Genomic DNA, 21,302 nt, shown 5'->3' with positions numbered 1-21,302 from the left:
AATAAAATTTCAGCATTCAAGCAAAAATTGGGATTTTTGAAAACTTGGACAAAGCACCATGAGATTGACAGCTTCCCAATACTTAAAGACTGTTCTGTTGAGATCAGCAGGATTGTTCAGAAATGTGATTTTTGGTCGGCGACCGAGTGGCATGGCGGCCACGGCACTGGGGCCGGCCTGGTGCGCTGTGCGCCCCGCGAGCCTGCAGCTGGGAGCGCTGCCCACGCAGACGAGCGACGCGCCCCGGCGGGCCTCGCTGCTGGCCTTCTGGGGGCTCGCGCCCATGAGAGCAGAACCTCTGCGAAAGAAGAAGGTGGACCCTAAGAAAGATCAAGCAGCGAAGGAGCGCTTGAAAAAGAGGATCCGATGCCTGGAAAAGGCGAGCCAGGAGCTAATTCCCATTGAGGATTTCATCACGCCCGTCAGGTTCCTGAATAAAGCGAGGGCGCGGCCGCCGGTGGAGTGCCCCTTCGAGGAGAGCGAGCGGAGAGCCCTGCTTCTGAAGAAGTGGTCGCTGTACAAGCAGCGCGAGCAGGAGATGGAGAGGGGCGCCATCGGGGCCCTGCTCGAGGCCCAGCGGGAAGCTCTGCAAGAGCTGAAGCTCACGGCCCCGGAACGCCATGCCGAAGCCACCAAGTGGGACCCCAGTCTGTTTCCCTTTCAGAGACAAGGGCCAGACTACACGCCGCCAATCGCCAACTACCAACCCCCGGAAGGCAGGTACCACGACATCTCCAAGGTGTACACACAGGTGGAATTCAAGAGATAGAGCTGCAGGCAGCTGCCATCAGGTGCTGCCCTCAGGTGCTGCCCTCTGGAGCGCACACCACTGGGCTCTGGCCCGCTCATCACGGGATCAGGCCTGCTGTGAATAAATGCATTTAACAAAAAAAAAAAAAAAGAAATGTGATTTTTAAAATATTAAATAATGGACTATGTCAATGTGGACACATATGTGGAAGATCTACATAATTCAGTGAACCAATATTTTCCAAATAACCAGTGCATGATGTTACAAAATCATACATCGGTAAAAGATTCATTCCAAGTGCAAGACAGACCAATGAAAAGATCATTGTAGTGCTTTCAAATTCAATCACGGAATAAGAACTTAAGACACTACACCATTTGTCAAGTTTTGGTATAATACCTGCAATTATCTACAAAGGATATTAAAATACTCTTCCCTTTTCTAAGTACATGTATGATTTTCTTTATACGCTTCAATGACAACAAACTACTTTCTATGAAGCCACCATTAAAGAGGCTTATAGAACCGTAAATAATGCCATGTTTCCCACTAATTTTCTTTTTGTCTTTAGAAAAGTTAAAATATTATTTGTATCAACATGTAATGGGTTTAGAATTATAATTTTGATATTTTCAAAACTCCTCGGTTTTAATATCTAATGAGATATATTGATAGATATAACCCACATAAACAAATGTTCTTTAGGGTTTCCAATCATTTGTAAGAAAGTAAAGGATCCTAAATTCAAAAAGTTTAAGAACCACTTGCTCAAGAGGGACTACTAATGAAATCACAAGAGAAAATCTTAAAAGTCATCTCCAACAAATGAGAAAAAAATCTGAGCTGGAAGGGGGAGCTGACAAGTGATAGCCAAAGGGTACAGAGTTTCTTTGGGAGATGACATAAATGGTCTAAAACTGACTGTGGTAATGGCTGCATACCTCTGTGTATATACTAAAAGCTTCTGAATTATACTTTAAATGAATGAGTTTTATGGTATGTGAGTGATATCTCAATAAACCTACCACAAAAAAATAAACATATATCTATCATATAATCCAGCAATGCCAATCTTAGTTATTTACCCAAGTTTAACTTAAATATACACCCACACATGGATTCAAAACAGAAATATTCATTGCAATTTCATTCATGATAGCCAGAAACCAGAAATAATCGAAGTGGATAACAAATTATGATATGTGGTATCTCATACAATAGAATACTACTTGGGACACAAGAGAGGGAGGGGATAAATTACGGATACATGCAATAACACAAATGAATCCAAAAACTTTATGTTGAGTGAAGGAAGCAAGACACATTGTATTCACAGGTAACTCCAGAAAAGATTTATACTATCCATAAATGAGAGAAAGCAGATCAATGGTTGTCTAGGGTGATGCTATGAGACTGTCTGCAAAAACTCTAAGAGTACTTTTTGGTCATGCGTGTATAATTCTGTTAAAATTCATGAAAACATATACTTTAAATCAGTGTGTCTTATTGTGTTTCATTATACCCCACAAAATTTTAAAAAGTCAACATAGGAGATAAAGCAGAATTCTAAGAGATAATTAGTTCATCAAAAAGAAGGCAGGATAAGAACAGAGTAACAAATAACAAATGGGATAAATACAGAATAAGTAACACGATGGGAGCCTTTAAACTCAACCATATTAATAACTACATTAAATGTAAACAGACTAATCATGCCAATTTAAATATAAATACACAGGGTGGAAAAAGGTGTATTATGCAAATGGTAAGCAAGAAAGCTGTGTGCCTTTATCAATATTAGTCCAAGTAAACCTCAAGGCAAATAATACTAGAGATAATGAGAGAGATTTCACAGTGGTAACAAGAACAATTTACACCAAACAATCATAAATGTATATGCACCTAACAACAGAGCTTCAAAACACAGGTAGCAAAAACTGACAGAACTGAAAGATAAAGTAGACAAATTCACAATTAAGAGTTGGAGATTTAGGACTTCCTAGGTGGCGCAGTGGTAAAGAATCCGCCTGCCAATGCAAGGGACACGGGTTCGAGCCCCACCCTGGGAAGATTCCACATGCCACGGAGCAACTAAGCCCATGCGCCACAACTATTGAGCCTGTGCTCTAGAGCCCGTGAGCCACAACTACTCAGCCCATGTGCCGCAACTACTGAAGCCCACGCGCCTAGGGCCCGTGCTCCACAACAAGAGAAACCACTACAACGAGGAGGCTGTGCACCACAATGAAGAGTAGCCCCCACTCGCAGCAAATAGAGAAAGCCTGTGTGCAGCAACGAAGACCCAACGCAGTCAATAAATAAATAAAATTAAAAAAAAAAAAAAAGAGTTGGAGATTTAAAATAAGACACAGAAAACTGGAATAATATCAACTAACTTGACCTCATATTTATAGAACTGCACTAACCAATTCCAGAATATGCATATTTTTTCAAATACATGGGACATTCACCAAAAGAGTCTATATGCTGCAAAATATCAAAAGACACCAAAGAAATGGAATCATACAGGGTATATTCTTGAATAATAATAATCATGTTAAATTAGAAATAAACAGCTAGAGATATCTAAGAAATGCCCAAATATCTGATCTAGAAATTAAATAACACATTTCTAAATAATCCATGCGCCAAAGAATAAATCACAAATAAGGTAATAAAAATATAATCAGAATGTGTGGGAAAGCAGTACTTAGACATTCATAGCTTTAAATACTTGAACTAGAAAAAAAAGTGTAGTATTAATGATCTAAGCAAGGGGCTGGCAAACTACAGTCCATATGCCAACTCCAGCGCATTGTTTTTCGATGGTCAGCAAGCCAAGAGTAGTTTTTATATTTTTAAATGGTTGGAGAGGGAAATCAAAAGAACAGTAATATTTTATGACTCAAGAAAATTATATGAAAATCAAATATCAGTATCCAAAGTCATGCTCATTCATTTATGTACTGTCTACAATGGAAGAATTGAGTAGTAACCGCAATTACAGACAATAAAGTCTGCAAAGCCTTAAATATTACTTATCTGAAATACTTACGAAAAAGTTTACTAATTCCTATTCTAAGCTCCCAATTCTGTAAGTTAGAATAGTAGAAGTAAACCAAACAGAAAGTAGAAGAAAATATTAACAATAACAAGTAGAAATCAATTAAACAGACAATGGGGGACAAAAAAGAAAAAGAACAAAGACAGATGTTGGTTCTTTGAAAAAGTAATGAAACTGATAAAGCTCTAGCAGCAAGATGGATCAAAACAAGATAAATCAGAAATTATTCACATCAGGAGTGAAAAGAGGACCATCATTATAGATCCTACAGACATTATTAGGTTAATGCAGAAATACTGAAAAGACTTTATGCCTAATAATTTGAAAACTTCAGTGAATAGACAAATTCCTTGCAAAATACACATGACCAAAACTGAACAAGAAATAGAAAACCTAAACAACCCCACATATGTTAAAGAAATCAAATTTATAATAAAACTATACCACCAAGAAATCCCAGTCACATTCCAGAAATTCCTCTCCAGAATTCACCAGTGAATTCTACTAATGATTTAAGGATGAGATAATACTTAGTCAACACAAGCTCTTTTAGAAAAAAAGAATCAGGGAACAGTTCTTGACTTTTTTTTTTTTTAAAGACACAGCATAATCCTGATCCCAAAATCTTAAAAGTATCACAAATCAAAACTACAGACCAAAACCTTCATGAACAAAGATGTAAAAATCCTTAAAAACAAAACAAAAAAACCAGCAGCAACTCAAATCCAGCCATTCAAGTTTGGTTTTCCATTCAAAAACATTTATGTTCTATTCCACACTAAAAGAGGAAAACCTGCAGCTTCCCTGGTGGCTCAGCGGTTAAGAATCCACCTGCCAATGCAGCAGACACGGGTTTGATCTCTGGTCCAGGAGGATCCCACATGCCACAGAGCAACTAAGCTTGTGCACCACAATTACTGAGCCTGCACTCTAGAGCCCGGGAGCCACAACTACTGAGCCCATACACCACAACTATAGAAGCCTGCGTGCCTAAAGTCCATGCTCTGCAACAAGAGAAGCCACTGCAATGAGCAGCCCGGGCACTACAACCAAGAGTAGCCTCCACTCTCCGCAACTTCCACAACTAGAGAAAGCTCGCGCACAGCAACAAAGACCCAACAAAGTCAATAAATAAATCAATAAATATTTTAAAAAAGAGGAAAATCTGAAGAACATCTCAACAGATGCAGAAAAGTCTTTGATAAAACTCCACAACATAATAAAATCATATAGCAAACTAGGAACAGAAGGGAACTTCCTCAAACTGATAAAAGATAACTATGGAAAACAATTAGCTAACATCATACCTAAAGTAAACAAACTCTCCCCCTAAGATCAGTAACAAGACAAGTGTTTGCTCTCACCAATTCTACCAAACAATGTACTAGAGGTCCTAACCAAAGCAATAAATGAAGAAAAAGAAACAAAAGGCCTAGAAATCAGAAAAGAAAAAGAAATCTATAGTTATCTGGTATATGATTATGTATGTACAAAACCCTATGAAATTTTAATGACTAGAATGATTAAATGAATCTAGCAATTTTACATAGTACCCAGTCAATACAGAAAAATAAATTATATTTATATATATTAGCAACAAACAGAAAGTGAAAACTTTAAATGTATTATATCATTTAAAACAGCATCATAAATATATGCAGTTTATTGCATGTCAATTATATTTCAATAAAACTCTTTTTAAAAGAAAAAAAAAAACAAAAAAGACAGCATCATAGGGACTTCCCTGGTGGCACAGTGGTTGAGAATCCACCTGCCAATGCAGGGGATGTGGGTTCGATCCCTGGTCCAGGAAAATCCCACACGCCGCAGGGCAACTAAGCCTGCACGCCACAACTATACAGCCTACACTCTAGAGCCTGTGAGCCACAACTACTAAAGCCCACGAGACTAGAACGTGTGCTCTGCAATGAGAGAAGCCACCACAATGAGAAGCCTGCGCACCAAAACAAAGAGTAGCACCCACTCACCACAACCAGAGAAAGCCCTCGTGGGTAACAAAGACCCAATGCCGCCAAAAAAAATAACATAAAATAAAACAGCATCATGAAAGATCAAATATCTAAAAATAAAACTAATGAAAGGTGTGTAAGACCTTTACATTAGTGAGATAAAATTAAGCACACCTATATTTACACAGAGATATATCATGATCATGAATTGGCAGACTCAATATTGTTAAGATGTACAGTCTCACTAAATGATCTACATATGTGATACAATCTCTGTTACAATTCCAGTAGGCTTTCTGGAGAAATAGGCTAATTCTAAAATTTACATGTAAGTATAAAGGATCTAAAGTATAAACTTGAAAAAGAACAAAGTGGAAAGACATACTATCTTGTTTCAAAACTCACTATAAGAGCTGCAGTAGATGTAGAGAACAGACTTGAGGACACGGGGGGCGGGGGGAAGCTGGGACAAAGTGGGAGAGTAGAATTAGCATACATACACTACCAAATGTAAAACAGACAGCTAGTGGGAAGCTGCTGCATAACACAGGGAGATCAACTCGAGGATGGGTGATGACTTAGAGGGCTGGGATAGGGAGGGTGGGAGGGAGACGCAAGAGGGAGGGGATATGGGGATATATGTATAAATACAGCTGATTCACTTTGGTGTACAGCAAAAACTGGCACAACAGTGTAAAGCAATGATATTCCAATAAAGAGCTTAAAAAGAAAAAAAGCTGCAGTAATAAAGACTATCATATGGGTGTAAAGACATATACAGATCAATGGAATAGAATACATTTTAGAAATAGATCTAAACATAAATAGCCTTTGACTTTCAAGCAAGATACCAATTAATCTAATGTGGAAAGGAAAGTCTCTGCTGACTAGATATCCACAGGGAGGAATATGAAGGAGGAAGAACTTTTCCTTTCTTCTCATTCATTCATTCATCTATGTATTTACTATGGTCTCATGGGTTAGTTCATTCTAGAGGTTTTAATCTGTTACTACTAAAGCCTTAGAATGAAACATTTCTTCAAGGAACCCTGGTTCCTTTTAGTGGAAGATGGTATTTAGAAACTGAGATCTGAGTTCTAGGTGCACGTAGTTCAGCAGACCAAGCAAGGAAATATATGAATATATGTACAGGGGTGTGTGTGTGTGTGTGTCTGCAGGCAAAGGGAGGGAGGGAGGGAGGGAAAGGAAGGAAGGGAGAGATTATGAATGAATCTTAAAACAAATTATCTTTCCCTCTATTAAATTCAGTCAGTTAGCCTGAGCTAATTTTTTTCATTCCATAATAAATGGTAAATTAATCTAGTTGTTAAAGAATACATCTAGAAAGATGTCCTTATTACACAAACAAGTGAGATCTGACTTTGGAAGGAAGAAAATTCCCAAATACAACTATGAAGCTTAGTAATACAAAGGCTAAAGAGAGCAAAGTTTTAGGGACTTCCCTGGTGGCACAGTGGTTAAGAACCTGCCTGCCAATGCAGGGGACATGGGTTCGATCCCTGATCTGGGAAGATCCCACATGCCATGAAGCAACTAAGACCGTGTACCACAACTACTGAGCCTGAGTGCCACAACTACTGAAGCCCGTGTGCCTAGAGCCCGTGCTCCGCAACAAGAGAAGCCACCACAATGAGAAGCCCACACACCACAACGAAGAGTAGCCACTGCTCACCAAAACTAGAGAAAGCTCATGTGCAGGAACGAAGACCCAATGTAGCCAATAAATAAACAAGTAAGTAAGTATTTAAAAAAATGAGAGGGCAAAGTTTTAACCTAATCATGTTTTTCAAACTAAGGAGCACAACCCAGCAGTGGATCATAAAATCAATTTAAAATATGAAAATCACCTTGAAAAGAATAAGAAACAATAGAATACAAAGAAAAATCAGAACACATCAAGTATATTAAGGGTGAGTTTTGTTTCATAGGCATGAATGTAGTATATGTTATTTCTTTCTGTGGATCATAATTAAAAGATCTAAAAACACTGATTTAATATAACAGGAAAGTGATGACCCCTAACTATGACAGCGTAACAGTATTTAGGTAACAGAGAAAAAGACCATTTTGTTACAGGAAAACTCTAGAAACCACCTATTTAGAAAGGTACAGAGAGATCACTGGTATAAAGCAATTATATTTTAGTTGTGAGGCCTTCTTTCACTTCAAATATGTACTAGGAATCTCATCATGCTAAAAGCAGAAAGACTGTGTATGAACACTTCCTGAGTGCTCTTACTGACAATTACATAATTCTGAAATGAGAGAAGTGGCAAATCCTTGAATCATAAAATCTAGATCTGAAAGAGATGAGAGATTTCATTCATTCTGTTACAGTCTGGGTTGTGTCCCCTAAAATTCTTACCCTGAAGCTCTAATCCCAGGAGTATAAGAGTGTAATCACATTTGGAAACAGTTCCTTTAAAGAGGTAATTAAAATGGGGTCATTAGGATGGGCCCTAATCCAAATATGACTAGTGTCCTTACAAGATGAGGAGATTACAACACAGACCACACATATATCAAGTGGCCACTACATGAGGACACAGCAAGAAGGTGGCCACATGTAAGTCAAGGAGCGAAGCATCAGAAAAAACCAACCTGGCAACACCTTGATCTTAGACTTCAAACTGCCAGAACTGTGAGAAAATAAATTTCTGTTGTTTTAAGCTACCCAATCTGTGATATTTTGTCATGGCAGACGATTACATAGCCTAGTAGACTAATACACATCTCTTAAATGAACAACATATATTTAAGTTATCTAAATACTCTCATGTCTAAATTATGCCAAGTTAGGACTAGCGTACAACAGTTTAAAACTTATTAGCAAAATAAAAAAAGGGATCAATGACAGTAAACTGGAAAGAATACCAGCAAACATTCAAACTAGAAATCATTAACACTAAAGAAGGGCAAAAAAGTTGGCCAATATGCAGAGACCAAGTTTCAGACAGCCAGACTGATAAGACAGGCATGAGAGCAATGTCAGACATCTTAGAAGGAAGACAGCTCAAAAGATATAGCAAGAAAACTTGTCTATAAAATTCAATTCTAACCACATAACTTTAAAAGTCCAAAAGAAGAGAAAGAAAAGGTACCAAAGAAACCAGTGGCTCTATAGGGAATTATCTAATAACTAACTTGGATTTTAAAAGGACATCTGGGCTTCCCTGGTAGAACAGTGGTCAAGAATCCACCTGCCAATGCAGGGCACACAGGTTCAAACCCTGGTCTGGGAAGATACCACACGCCACAGAGCAACTAAGTCCGTGCGCCACTACTACTGAGCCTGTGCTCAACACCCCGTGAGTCACAACTAATGAGCCCACACACCACAACTACTGAAGCCTACGCGCCTAGAACCCGCGTTCCACAAGAGAAGCCACTGCAATGAGAAGCCCACACATCAAAATGAAGAGTAGTCCCCACTGTCTGCAACTACAAAAAGCCCGCGCACAGCCATGAAGACCCAAAACAGCCAATAAACAAAAATAAATAAGTAAATAAATAAACATCAAAAAAATAAAAGGATATTCATTTGTGGAAATAAAAAGTATGTGTATCATCTAGTCAGAAAGACTAAAGACAGAGAATGATGATAAATACAAAAAATACTAGGGGCCTTTCTCACCTTCTGAAATGGCCCACACACTGTCTGAGGAGTGTGTTTCTCTCTAAATAAATCCACTTTTTACCTATCAAAAAAAAAGTACTAAGGGAAAAAAATTTCTTAGAATAAGCTTCAAGCTTTGAGCTAATAGAAAATAAATAAATGACAAAGTCAGCAGCATAGGAAGACAATTCTTAATTTCATCCAGAAAATTTTTAACAACATAGGTGATGCTATAGAGATTTTATCTAGCTACCTTAGAATGGTATAGGAAAAAGAGCACAGATATCAAGGTCAAATTGTACCTAGATTAAATCCCAGCATTGCCACTTATTAGAAAGGCACAAAAACAGAAAGGAAGATCAATGGAACAGAATAGAGAACTCAGAGGTAAACCCAAGCACATATGGGCACCTTATCTTTGACAAAGGAGGCAAGAATATACAATGGAAAAAAGACAGCCTCTTCAATAAGTGGTGCTGGAAAAATTGGACAGCTACATGTAAAAGAATGAAATTAGAACACTCTTTAACACCATACACAAAAATAAACTAAAAATGGATTAAAGACCTAAATGGAAGGCCAGACACCATAAAGCTCCTAGAGGAAAATAGGCAGAGCACTCTATGACATACATCAAAGCAAGATTCTTTTTGACCCACCTCCTAGAATCATGGAAATAAAATCAAGAATAAACAAATGGGACCTCATGAAACTTAAAAGCTTTTGCACAACAAAAGAAAACATAAACAAGACAAGAAGACAACCCTCAGAATGGGAGAAAATACTTGCCAACAAAGCAACAGACAAAGGATTAATCTCCAAAATATACAAGCAGCTCATGCAGCTTCATACCAAAAAAGCAAATAACCCAATCCACAAATGGGTGGAAGACCTAAATAGACATTCCTCCAAAGAAGACATACAGATGGCCAATAAACACATGAAAAGATGCTCAACATCACTAATCCTTAGAGAAATGCAAGTCAAAGCCACAATGAGGTGTCACTTCACACTGGTCAGAACGGCCATCATCAAAAAATCTAGAACCAATAAATGTTGGAGAGGGTGTGGAGAAAAGGGAACTCTCCTGCACTCTTGGTGGGAATGTAAGTTGGTACAGCCACTATGGAAAACAGTTTGGAGGTTCCTTAAAAAACTGCAAATAGAACTACCATATGATCCAGTAATCCCACTACTGGGCATATACTCAGAGAAAACCATAATCACAAAAGAAACATGTACCTTAATGTTCATTGCAGCACTATTTACAACATCCAGGACATGGAAGCAACCTAAATGCCCATCAACAGATGAATGGATAAAGAAGATGTGGCACATATATACAAAAGAATATTACTCAGCCATAAAAAGGAATGAAATGGAGTTATATGTAATGAGGTGGATAGACCTAGAGTCTGTCACATAGAGTGAAGTAAGCCAGAAAGAGAAAAACAAATACTGTATGCTAACTCATACATATGGAAGCTTAAAAAAAAAAAAAAAAAAAAAAAAGGTACTGATGAACCCAGTGACAGGGCAAGAATAAGGATGCAGATGCAGAGAATGGACTGGAGGACAGGGGGTTGGGGGGGGGGGGTAGGGGGTGAAGGGAAAGCTGAGATGAAGTGAGAGAGTAGCATAGACATATTTACACTACCAACTGTAAAAGAGATAGCTAGTGGGAAGCTGCTGTATAACAAAGGGAGATCAACTCGATGATGGGTGATGCCTTAGAGGGCCAGGACAGGGAGAGCCGGAGGGAGTCGTGGGAGGGAGGGGATATGGAGATATATGTATAAATACAGCTGATTCACTGTGATGTACCTCAACAGCCGGTACATGAGTGTAAAGCAATTATATTCCAATAAAAAGCTTTAAAAAAAAAAGAAAAAAGAATGAAAAGAATGTAGGCTCTGAAACCGGTGTATATGGGTTTCAATTCCAGTGTTGCTACTTAAAGCTATGTGGTCCTGCACAAGTTATTTAACTTCTCTGTGCCTCAGTTTCCTCATCTGTAATACAGAGATGCTAGTAACTACTTCAAATGGTTTGTAAGGCTTAAACCTTTTAAAGAACTTAACTTAAAAGCACTGAGAACAACACAGAGCACATAGTAAGTGCTCAAAAGCTGTTTATTAACTGTTGTATTTGTTTTTTATCCTGGGCAAGCTACTTATTATAATAACCACTGTTGTTATAATTAATATTGTACAAGTTATCTAAATTCACTACCTCAGTTTTTTTCTCCTATAAAATATCAAACAATGGTTATAAGGATTAAGAAGATATAAAGCACCTAATAGGTATTCAATAAATATTAGCTGCCAACCCCTATCCAAATTCTGAAAAAGACAACACTGTATTTAGGAGACTGAGATAAAAGCAAGCACTGTATGAATACATAGTAAAATTTTAGAATGTATTATCAAGAAGATTTAATAACAATTGAGGTTAAGAAAGAAATAACAATTAGAAGCTAGTATAAGCTCATTAGGAATAATACATGACAAATAATCCTTTAATTTCCTTCTAACATAGGATTAGTAGATTGGGAAAAGAAACAGTATACCTTGATTTCAGTAAGGCGTTCAAATACTAACTGTCATAATCTTACAGAATATAATAATGAAATATGGGATGAATAACTGTACAATGAAACGAATCTGTAGCTGCAGGGAAAACCTTCCTCAAAAATTTTAATTAATGAATAATATATTAGTTTGCAAACAGGTTTTTAGTGGCCCTATCTACTAATGGATAGAGATAAATGAAAAATCCTAGCTTTTGGTTTAAAAAAAATAATAATTTCTATAGAAAACCCCTGAGTGTTTAGTTGACATGGGCAAAAAGTTGATCAACAAAGAAGATCTAAAACTACTAAAGGAGAAAAAAGAAAGCATGATCTGATATATATGATATGACATGATATATAATGGCACATTAGTAGAAGAATGTCCAGATCAAGGAAAATAAATATGAACAGAAGTCAGAAGACACAGGAAAAACCTATCTTCACTTTTGTTACCTTTCATGAACAGCAGAAAAGGTTAACCAAGATGAAGATCTATATGATATAATCACATAACAAAAACTAGAAATATTTAGCTAGGACAGTGACTGAGGGTTTGCACTTACACATGAAGAAAAAGAACATATGAAAAAGTAAAGGCTAGGCATATTTTCTTCAAGATGAGGAAGAACTTTACAACATTTAGAGTTGTTCAGAGAATGAACTGACACAGAATGATATGCTCATCAACAGGGGCTAATGATAAGCCATTTGGAATTTAAAGATTCAGGAATTCATGTTTCTGGAAGGAATTTTATCTTTGTTATACAATAACACTAGAATACTTCCAGGCTTACGTAAATTAACTCAAAGAAACTTTTAAAAATTATATTTAAAATTAACAAAGGAAATTTTACTTATATTATTAGAAAAGTGAAACAAAATAAAACCACCAAAACAAAAAGGAAAAATTCTACAAACACAGAATACTTCTAAATTCTGGCCAATGGTTCACAGTAACTAGGTTCTGTTAGTTCTATGATGACAAAAATCTATTGCTATGAATAAACTGCCACATTAATTTATTTTTCTACTTATCAAAGTGACAAACTTACCTTATAAGAAATTTATCATATATATAACAATCCCAAGAAAGAACACAAGGGTGGTCAACAGTGATAACAAAATCTACATGCAATGAATGATAATAACTATCCATTTACAGAATGCATTAAAATTTCTCAAACTGTTTTTCCACCTGTTTGCCATCTAACCTGAAAACAACTTGGAGGCAGACAAAGCTGTTAGTATTAGTCCCATTTTACTGTTTTCCTGAGGCTAAGAGGGGCAAATGACTTTCCTCAGATCATTCAAGTTGGTGCAGAGCATGAAGTAAGAATCTGGAGTATAGGACTCATGGTCAGTGTCCATTCTTTCTTTCTTTTTTTTTTTTTGGCTGCACCACACGGCCTGCAGGATTCTCAGTTCCCCAACCAGGGATTGAACCTGGGCCCACAGAACTGACAGCACTGAGTCCTAACCACTTGACCGCCAGGGAATTCCCCATTCTTTCTTTAATAACTTTGTTTTCTCTTCAATGAATAACACATTTTCATTGTACACATGTTAGAATTCAGATAGGTAAATCATCTCCCTAATTAGACAATGTATTAATATTGACAAGAACCTTTAACTTATCTTTGAAATGAAAAAAAATGGAAGTAAAAGAAATAACTCAAATAAATGAATAAGAACAAATTTCTTTTACTTCCCATAATTCAAGGTTGAAAAAGCAGAAGGCTAAGTGGATCAGTTAAGTAGAATAAATAATGTTTTCTTGACAAACCATTAAATATTTTACATATAACTAGTCTTAATACCAAAATGTAAACACATTCCCTTAAATAGGGCTCTATCAATATTAGATTTCTCATCTTTACACGCTTAAAGAAAACAACCTAAACCTCATTTTTAATGATATAATTAAAAGGTAAAACCATTACTTTCGGTGTGCTTCCTTTAATGAATTTTTTAATTGAAGACAACAAGCCGGTTTCATTCTTCGGTGGTTTTTCTCCTCCTGAAGGCAGGCTATCATCAACCTCTGAATATTTCCTCTTTGCTCTGGCAGTGCGTTGTGTTTGAATTTGACTTGATTGCTGAGAAGCCTTCCGTGTTCTCAGCCTCATCTTTTATGGGTGCCACATGTAAAACTATAAGAGAAAAATAATACAGGTTGTTAACATTAAACCTAGCATACCCATATGTGCCCAGCTTATGTAATAAAAATATCTTGATTAAAAAGAAGTCCAGGTCTATAGGGGACTGAAATAAGAAACTGATATTTTACTTTTTTTTGGCCGTGCCACACGGCTTGCTTCCTTGACCAGGGAATGAACCTGGGCCCTCGGCAGTGAGAATGCAACTCCTAACCACTTGGACCACATTTTAACTGAAAGGCATAGTGCTTTGAATTTTATTACAGTCCCCCAAATAACCATCCCACAACTTCTGAAATATTGTATCCTATAACCTAACAGAGTGTGCATGTTCCTTCCAGAGCACTACCCTGCCTTCATCCATGCTGACATTATCATTCATTTATTTATCATGCATTCATTCATTCAACAAGTATTTATTGGGCACTTATCACATTCTAGGCACTGGACTAGGTAAGTGTCTAGTAAAACAAGATAGAGAAGGTTTTTACCCTCTGGAGTTCACGATGTAGTGGGAAAAACCCTTAGTCAATGAATTACTTAATTCCATGAGCACAATTCTAATAATCAACAAGTAAATAGGTATCAATACAACAAGAATGACTGGATCATTTTGTGGGATTTGTTCTTACTATACATGATGATCCTTTAAAAACCAAATTCATGTCACAAAAGAAAATATGAGGCCACTGATTTGAACTCTCTCCTTTTATTGATGAGAAAATTAATGGATGGCAAAATTGTCCCAAGACTTAAAAGTAGTTGAGAATATTCCCTGAATTAGAATCTGTGAAACAGAATATAAAAACTACTACACTAAAAATTAAGAGATGTTAATTGTGTCTTCAATTATAGCTAAGCTATAGCCACTTAACTATTTTTTCACCTGTATAATGAATACATTCAACTTAACATCCTGATGCTCAAAATGAAAAATTAGAAAAGGCTATAAAGTGCAGAGGACAATAAAATTACTCATAACAGCAAATGCATTCACAAAAAAAGTGTAACCAGTTAAGTACTCTAAACTCCTAACAGTGCAGAAATTCTTGGCAAAGAGTAGGGTCTTCACAGACAAATTAGGAAGCTTAAGAAGTTGTGTCTTTAGTAATCCAAAATAACAGCCACAGAAAAAAAGTTAAAACCTCTCCCTTTTTTAAAATACAGAAACTACGCGCGCGCGCACACACACACACACACACACACACAAATCCACTCCAGTAAAAAAAACCGCAAACTCAAACGCTTCACCAGAGGAGTCCTAAAATATCTTTCCAAACAACCACTTGTTACCATCACCAAATGGTGCTCAGTTTTAAGTTGTCATCCCCAAACAAAATACATACTGCCTTTTCTCCTAAAGGGTCAACGTAGGGACAGTGGTTAAGAATCCGCCTGCCAATGCAGGGGACACGGGTTCAATCCCTCGTCTGGGAAGATTCCACAACTACTGAGCCCATGTGCAGCAACTACTGAAACCCATGTGCCTAGAGCCCATGCTCTGCAACAAGAGAAGCCACCGCAATGAGAAGCCTGTGCACTGCAACGAAGAGCAGTCCCTGTTTACTGCAACTAGAGAAAGCCCGCTCCCAGCAATGAAGACCCCAACACAGCCAAAAATATGCATAAATAAATAAATAAATAAAGTCAACGTGAACTTCTAAAAGGATTTACTCAAGGCATGTATTATTTACTTAAATAACTCTATTTACAGTGTATAAATTTTGTCTTAATTCCTTTGTTCTTCAGCACAGCACTCCTTAGAAAAGGAAACTTTCCATAAAGCAAATGCATGGGGGAATTAGTTATTTGTATTCAATTTCTGTAAAAATTTTTTAAAACTGTTTTCAAAAATACTTATGGGTGAACCTATCTTAAACCCAGAATTATTAAATGGAAATTTTAAAATTTTATGAAATAACATGTTAATATAAGGCAGGTCTTAAAGGACTAAAGACATATAGCTAGTTCAGTCCAAGGGGTTCAATTCATTAAAATTTAAACACTCTGGCCACCTGCTACCAGAATGGTAATAAAAGGATAAAAATGATAATTCTTCCCATGAGAATCAAAAAGTCCAGTAGGTAAGTATATATACACATCACAGTGTATATATAAAGTGTTAGATCACTCTTTGTGGAGAGCGTGAAGGTTTTAGGAAACCATAGGAGAAAGGTCCTTTGAACTTAAAAATAACCAGTCACTGGAAAGAAAAACAAGAGTGTTTAAAGAAGGAAGCTGAAATGTAGAGGGTTTTGGTCCATTCCAGTAGTGAGTTGTAAAAGGTATACTTAACAGGTCTAAAAAGGTTGGAGCAGCCAAGTCCTCATGAACTTTAAAAACTGACCACTCACACAACAGATGAAGAAAACACATACTTTTAACCTCACATGGAATGCTCACCAAGACAGACCATATGTTGATCCACGAAACAAGTCTTGATACGTTTCAAGACTAAAATCTTACAGAGTATCTTCTTTGACCACAATTACAAATCAAAAACAAAAGAAACATTAAATAGTACCATATATTTGAAAAATTAAAAATTTATAAATAAATCATGAGTCAAAAAAGAATTCACAAGGGAAATACAAAATATTTTGAAATGAAAATTAACAAAAAGAGAGCACATGAAAATTTCTGGGATGTAATAAGCAGCACTCAGAGGAAAATTATAAACATACATACACCTAACAACAGAGTCCCCAAACATATAAAGTTAAAATTGTCAATCTAAGTGAAAAATGGGCAATTCAACAATAGTTGAAGACTTTAATACTCCACCTTCAATAATGGATAGAACAACTAGACAAAATATCAATAAGGAAATAGAAGACCTGAACAATTCTTGAGATCTAAGAGTCATACACACAGAACACTCCACCCAACAACAGAATACACATTCTTCTCAACTTACACATGGAATATTCTCCATGACAGACTACATGTTAAGACACAAAACAAGTCTCATCTTTAAAAGAAATGAAATCATACAAGTATACAATCTCCAACCACACTGGAATTAAATTAAAAATCACAAGGGAGGAAATTTGAGAAATTAAGAAATGTGCAGAAATTAAACAACAACAAACTCCTAAATAACCACTGTGTCAAAGACAAAATCACAAGGGGAACTAGAAAATACTTCACAGTGAATGAAAACAAAAACACAACACACCAAAACTCACGGGATGCCCCCAAAAGCAATGCTCTGAGGGCAATTTATAGTTGTAACTGCTAATATTTTAAAAAAGACCTCAAATCAATAAAAAAGCCTTCTAGCTTAAAAAAAACTAGAAAGAGAAAAGCAAACTAAATCTGAATCAAGTAGAAGGAAGAAAATAAAGAAACAGAGCAGAAATAAATAGATAATTTTTTAAAAAACAAGCCAAAAGCTGACATTTTGAAAAGAGCAACAAAATTGACAAATCTTTAGAACTAGGCAAGTAAAAAAGAGAAGACTCAACCTACTAAAATCAGCAATGAAAGAAGTCACATTAATATCAACTTTACAGAAATAAAACACATTATACAGGAATACTATGAAAAACTGGACACCAACAAATTATAAAACCTAGATTCAATGGACACATTTTTAAGAAGATACAACTCAAATGGACTCAAGAAAAAAACAGAAAAAGACTCATAACAAGCAAAGAGATTTAATTAATAAAAAATACTTGCCACAAAGAAAATCCCATGACCAGGTGGTTTCACTGGTGAATTTTACCAAATGTTTAAAGAAATAACATCACTGTTTCTCAAATTCTTCCAAAAACTTGAGGAACACCTCCCAACTCAATCTAAGAGGCCAACATTACCCTGATACCAAAGTCAAACAAAGACACTACAAGAAAACTACAAGTCAATATCCTTTAGGAACATAGATACAAATATCATCAACAAAATACTAGCAAACCAAACCTAGCAGCTTAATAAAAGAATTACAGGGACTTCCCTAATGGCACAGTGGTTAAGAATCTGCCTGCCAATGCAGGGGACACAGGTTTGATCCCTGTGCCGGGAAGATCCCACATGCCACAGAGCAACTAAGCCCATGTGCCACAACTACTTAGCCTGCACTCTAGAGCCCACAAGCCACAACTATTAAAGCCCGTGTGCCTAGAGTCCATGCTCCACAACAAAAGAAACCACCACAATGAGAAGCCCACATACAGCAACAAAGACCCAATGCAGCCAAAAATTTAAAAAAATTAAAAATTAAAAAAAAACTAAAAAGAATTATGCACCATGACCAAGTGGGATTTATCTCAGGAATGCAAGGGTGGTTTAATATGAAAACGAATCAATCTAATACACCTAATTAAAAGGAAAAACTCCACATGATCATCTCAATTGATGCAGAAAAAGTATCTGACCAAACCCAACATCATTTCACAATAAAAATACTCAACAAACCAGGAGTAGAAGGGAATTCTGACCCAATAAAAGGCATCTACAAAAACCCCAGAGCTAACATCATACTTCATAGTGAAAAGCTAAATGAAGTGAAAAGTCATCCTCTCCTCTGATTAAAAATAAGACAAGGATGTCTACTCTCACTACTTCTACTCAACATTTTACTAGAAGTTCTAGCCAATTAGGCAAGAAAAAGAAATAAAAGAAAGCCATGTTAGAAAGGAAAAAATAAATCTAATTCCTTGTAGATGACATGATCTTATATAAAGAATAACCATAAAAGCAACAACCATAAAAGGAAAAACTGAATAAACTAGATTTCATAAAAATTAAAAATTTTCCATTCACCAAAAGACACCAGTAAAAAAAGTCAAAAGGCAAGCAATAAACTGAGAGAATATTCACACCACATATATCCTGTAAAGTACTTGTATGCAGAATACAATGAAATCCTAAAACATAATAACAAACAAGTCATAGAAAAAAATTAGCAAAAGGTTTGAGAAGATACTTCATAAAAGCTAGATGACTGGCCACAAGCATATGAAATGATACTCAATATTATTCACCATCAGAAGTATAAGTTACAAACATAACAGCATACTAATCCACATCTACTTGAACAGCAAAAAGTACTGGGTTGGCCATAAAGTTCGTTTGATTTTTTCCATGTACTATGGCTCTAGTAGCCCTTAGTTGTCTTAACTTCATTTGAAACAATTTTGTTAGATTGTACTGTGACAGCTGTCATATCAGAGTGCATTTAAAGAAAAACTTATCAAAATTGGTAAATTTTTGTGTAGCCATTTTAATACTGAAGGTGGAGGAAAACAGCAAGTTTTTCAGCATATTATGCTTTATCATTTCTTTTTTTAAATAAATAAATTTATTTATTTATTTATTGGCTGCGTTGGGTCTTCACTGCTGCACATGGGCTTCCTCTAGTTGCAGTGAGCCGGGGCTACTCTTCATTGTGGTGCACAGGCTCCTCATCATGGTGGCTTCTCTTGTTGTGGAGCACGGGCTCTAGGCAAGTGGGCTTAAGTAGTTGCAGCACACAGGCTCAACAGGTGTGGCTCACGGGCTCTAGAGCACAGGCTCAATAGTTGTAGTGCATGGGCTTAGTTGCTCCGCAGCATGTGGGATCTTCCTGGGGCAGGGATTGAACTCCTATCCCCTGCACTGGCAGGTGGATTCTTAATCACTGGAACACCTAGGAAGTCCTGCTTTATTATTTCAAGAAAGGTAAAAACGCAACTGAAACACACACACAAAAAAGAGTTGTGCAGTGTATGGAGAAGGTGCTGTAACTGATCAAACATGTAAGAAGTGGTTTGTGAAGTTTCGTGCTGGAGACTTCTCGCTGGACGACGCTCCACGGTTGGAAAGACCAGTTTCAGTTAACAGTGATCAAATCGCGGCATTAACTGAGAACAATCAATGTTATACCATGCAGGAGATAGCAGACATACTCAAAATATCCAAATCAAGCACTGAAAGTCATTTGCACCAGCTTGGTTATGTTCATCGCTTTGATGTTTGGATTCCACATAAATTAAGCGGAAAAAAAAAACCTTTCCTGACCGTATTTCTGCACGCAATTCTCTACTGAAATGTAATGAAAACGTTGAGTTTCTAAAACAAATTGTGACAGGTGATGAACAGTGGATACTGTACAATAATGTGGAACGGAAGAGATCATGGGGCAAGCAAAATGAACCACCACTAACCACACCAAACGTCGGTCTTCATACAAAGAAGGTGATGTTGTGTTTTTGATGGGATTGGAAGAGAGTCCTCTATTATGAGCTCCTTCCAGAAAATCAAACAAATTCTAACAAGTACTGCTCCCAATCAGACCAACTGAAAGCGGCACACAACGAAAACCATCCAGAAATAGTCAACAAAAAAATGCATAATCTTCCATCAGGATACCACATATTTCTTTATTTCTTTTTTTCTTAATGTATCTATTTATTTTTATTGGCTGTGTTGGGCCTTTGTTGCTGAGCACCAGCTTTCTCTTGTTGTAGCTTCTCATTGCAGTGGCTTCTCTTGTTGCAGAGCACAGACTCTAGGAGCATGGGTTTCAGAAGGAGGGCTCAGTGGGCTCTAGAGTGCAGGCCTCAGTAGTTGTGGCACACGGGCTTAGCTGCTCCACAGCATGTGGGATCTTCCCGGATCAGGGCTCGAACCCGTGTCCCCTGAACTGGCAGGCAGATTCTTAACCACTGTGCCACCAGGGAAGCCCAAGACCACATATTCCTTTGATAACCAGGCAAAAACTGTTACAGCTTGGCTGTGAAGTTCTGATTCATCTGCCATATTCACTACACAATGCACCTTTGGATTTCCATTTATTTCAGTCCTCACAAAATTCTCTTAATGGAAAAAATTTCAGTTCCCTGGAAGACTGTAAAAGGCACCTGGAACAGTTCTTTGCTCAAAAAAATAAAAAGTTTTGGGAAGATGGAATTATGAAGTTGCCTGAAAAATGGAAGAAGGCAGTGGAACAAAACTGTGCATATGCTGTTCATACCTAACCGAAGGAACTTTCTGGCCAATCCTATAAAAAGATTGACAACAATAAATGGTAACAAGGATGTGGAACAATGAGGACTCTCATATTCTGCTGATGGGAATGTAATTTTGGTAAAAGTTGAGCAATTTCTAATAAATAATATTTAGCCCTTTGATCCAATAATTTCACTTCTAAATTTTTAACCAAGAGAA

General features: G+C 36.8%; 2 protein-coding genes across 5 annotated transcripts in view; one reads left to right on the top strand and one right to left on the bottom strand.

Annotated features, from left to right (window-relative positions):
* The window catches only part of CTDSPL2 (CTD small phosphatase like 2), a 78,012-nt gene that overhangs the window by 40,067 nt on the left and 16,643 nt on the right, over window positions 1-21,302 (bottom strand). For all 4 annotated transcript variants that reach the window (XR_009051377.1, XM_057722232.1, XM_057722231.1 and 1 more), the window contains exon 2: window positions 13,935-14,144. Coding sequence is in view for 3 of the 4 variants with exons in the window: in XM_057722232.1 (XP_057578215.1) it covers window positions 13,935-14,120 (186 nt within the window). In the remaining variant the exon portion in view is untranslated. The remainder of the gene's footprint in view (window positions 1-13,934; window positions 14,145-21,302) is intronic.
* Window positions 98-769, top strand: LOC130845264 (39S ribosomal protein L40, mitochondrial-like). The gene has a single exon (XM_057722234.1). The coding sequence runs from the start codon at window positions 152-154 to the stop codon at window positions 767-769; it is 618 nt and encodes a 205-aa protein (XP_057578217.1). The 5' UTR covers window positions 98-151.

The sequence above is a fragment of the Hippopotamus amphibius genome, chromosome 2 (assembly GCF_030028045.1).
Source record: "Hippopotamus amphibius kiboko isolate mHipAmp2 chromosome 2, mHipAmp2.hap2, whole genome shotgun sequence".
In the NCBI taxonomy this organism is placed as follows: domain Eukaryota; kingdom Metazoa; phylum Chordata; class Mammalia; order Artiodactyla; family Hippopotamidae; genus Hippopotamus; species Hippopotamus amphibius.
The sequence above is the reverse complement of the archived record's forward strand: the minus strand, read 5'-3'. Positions and strand labels throughout refer to the sequence as shown.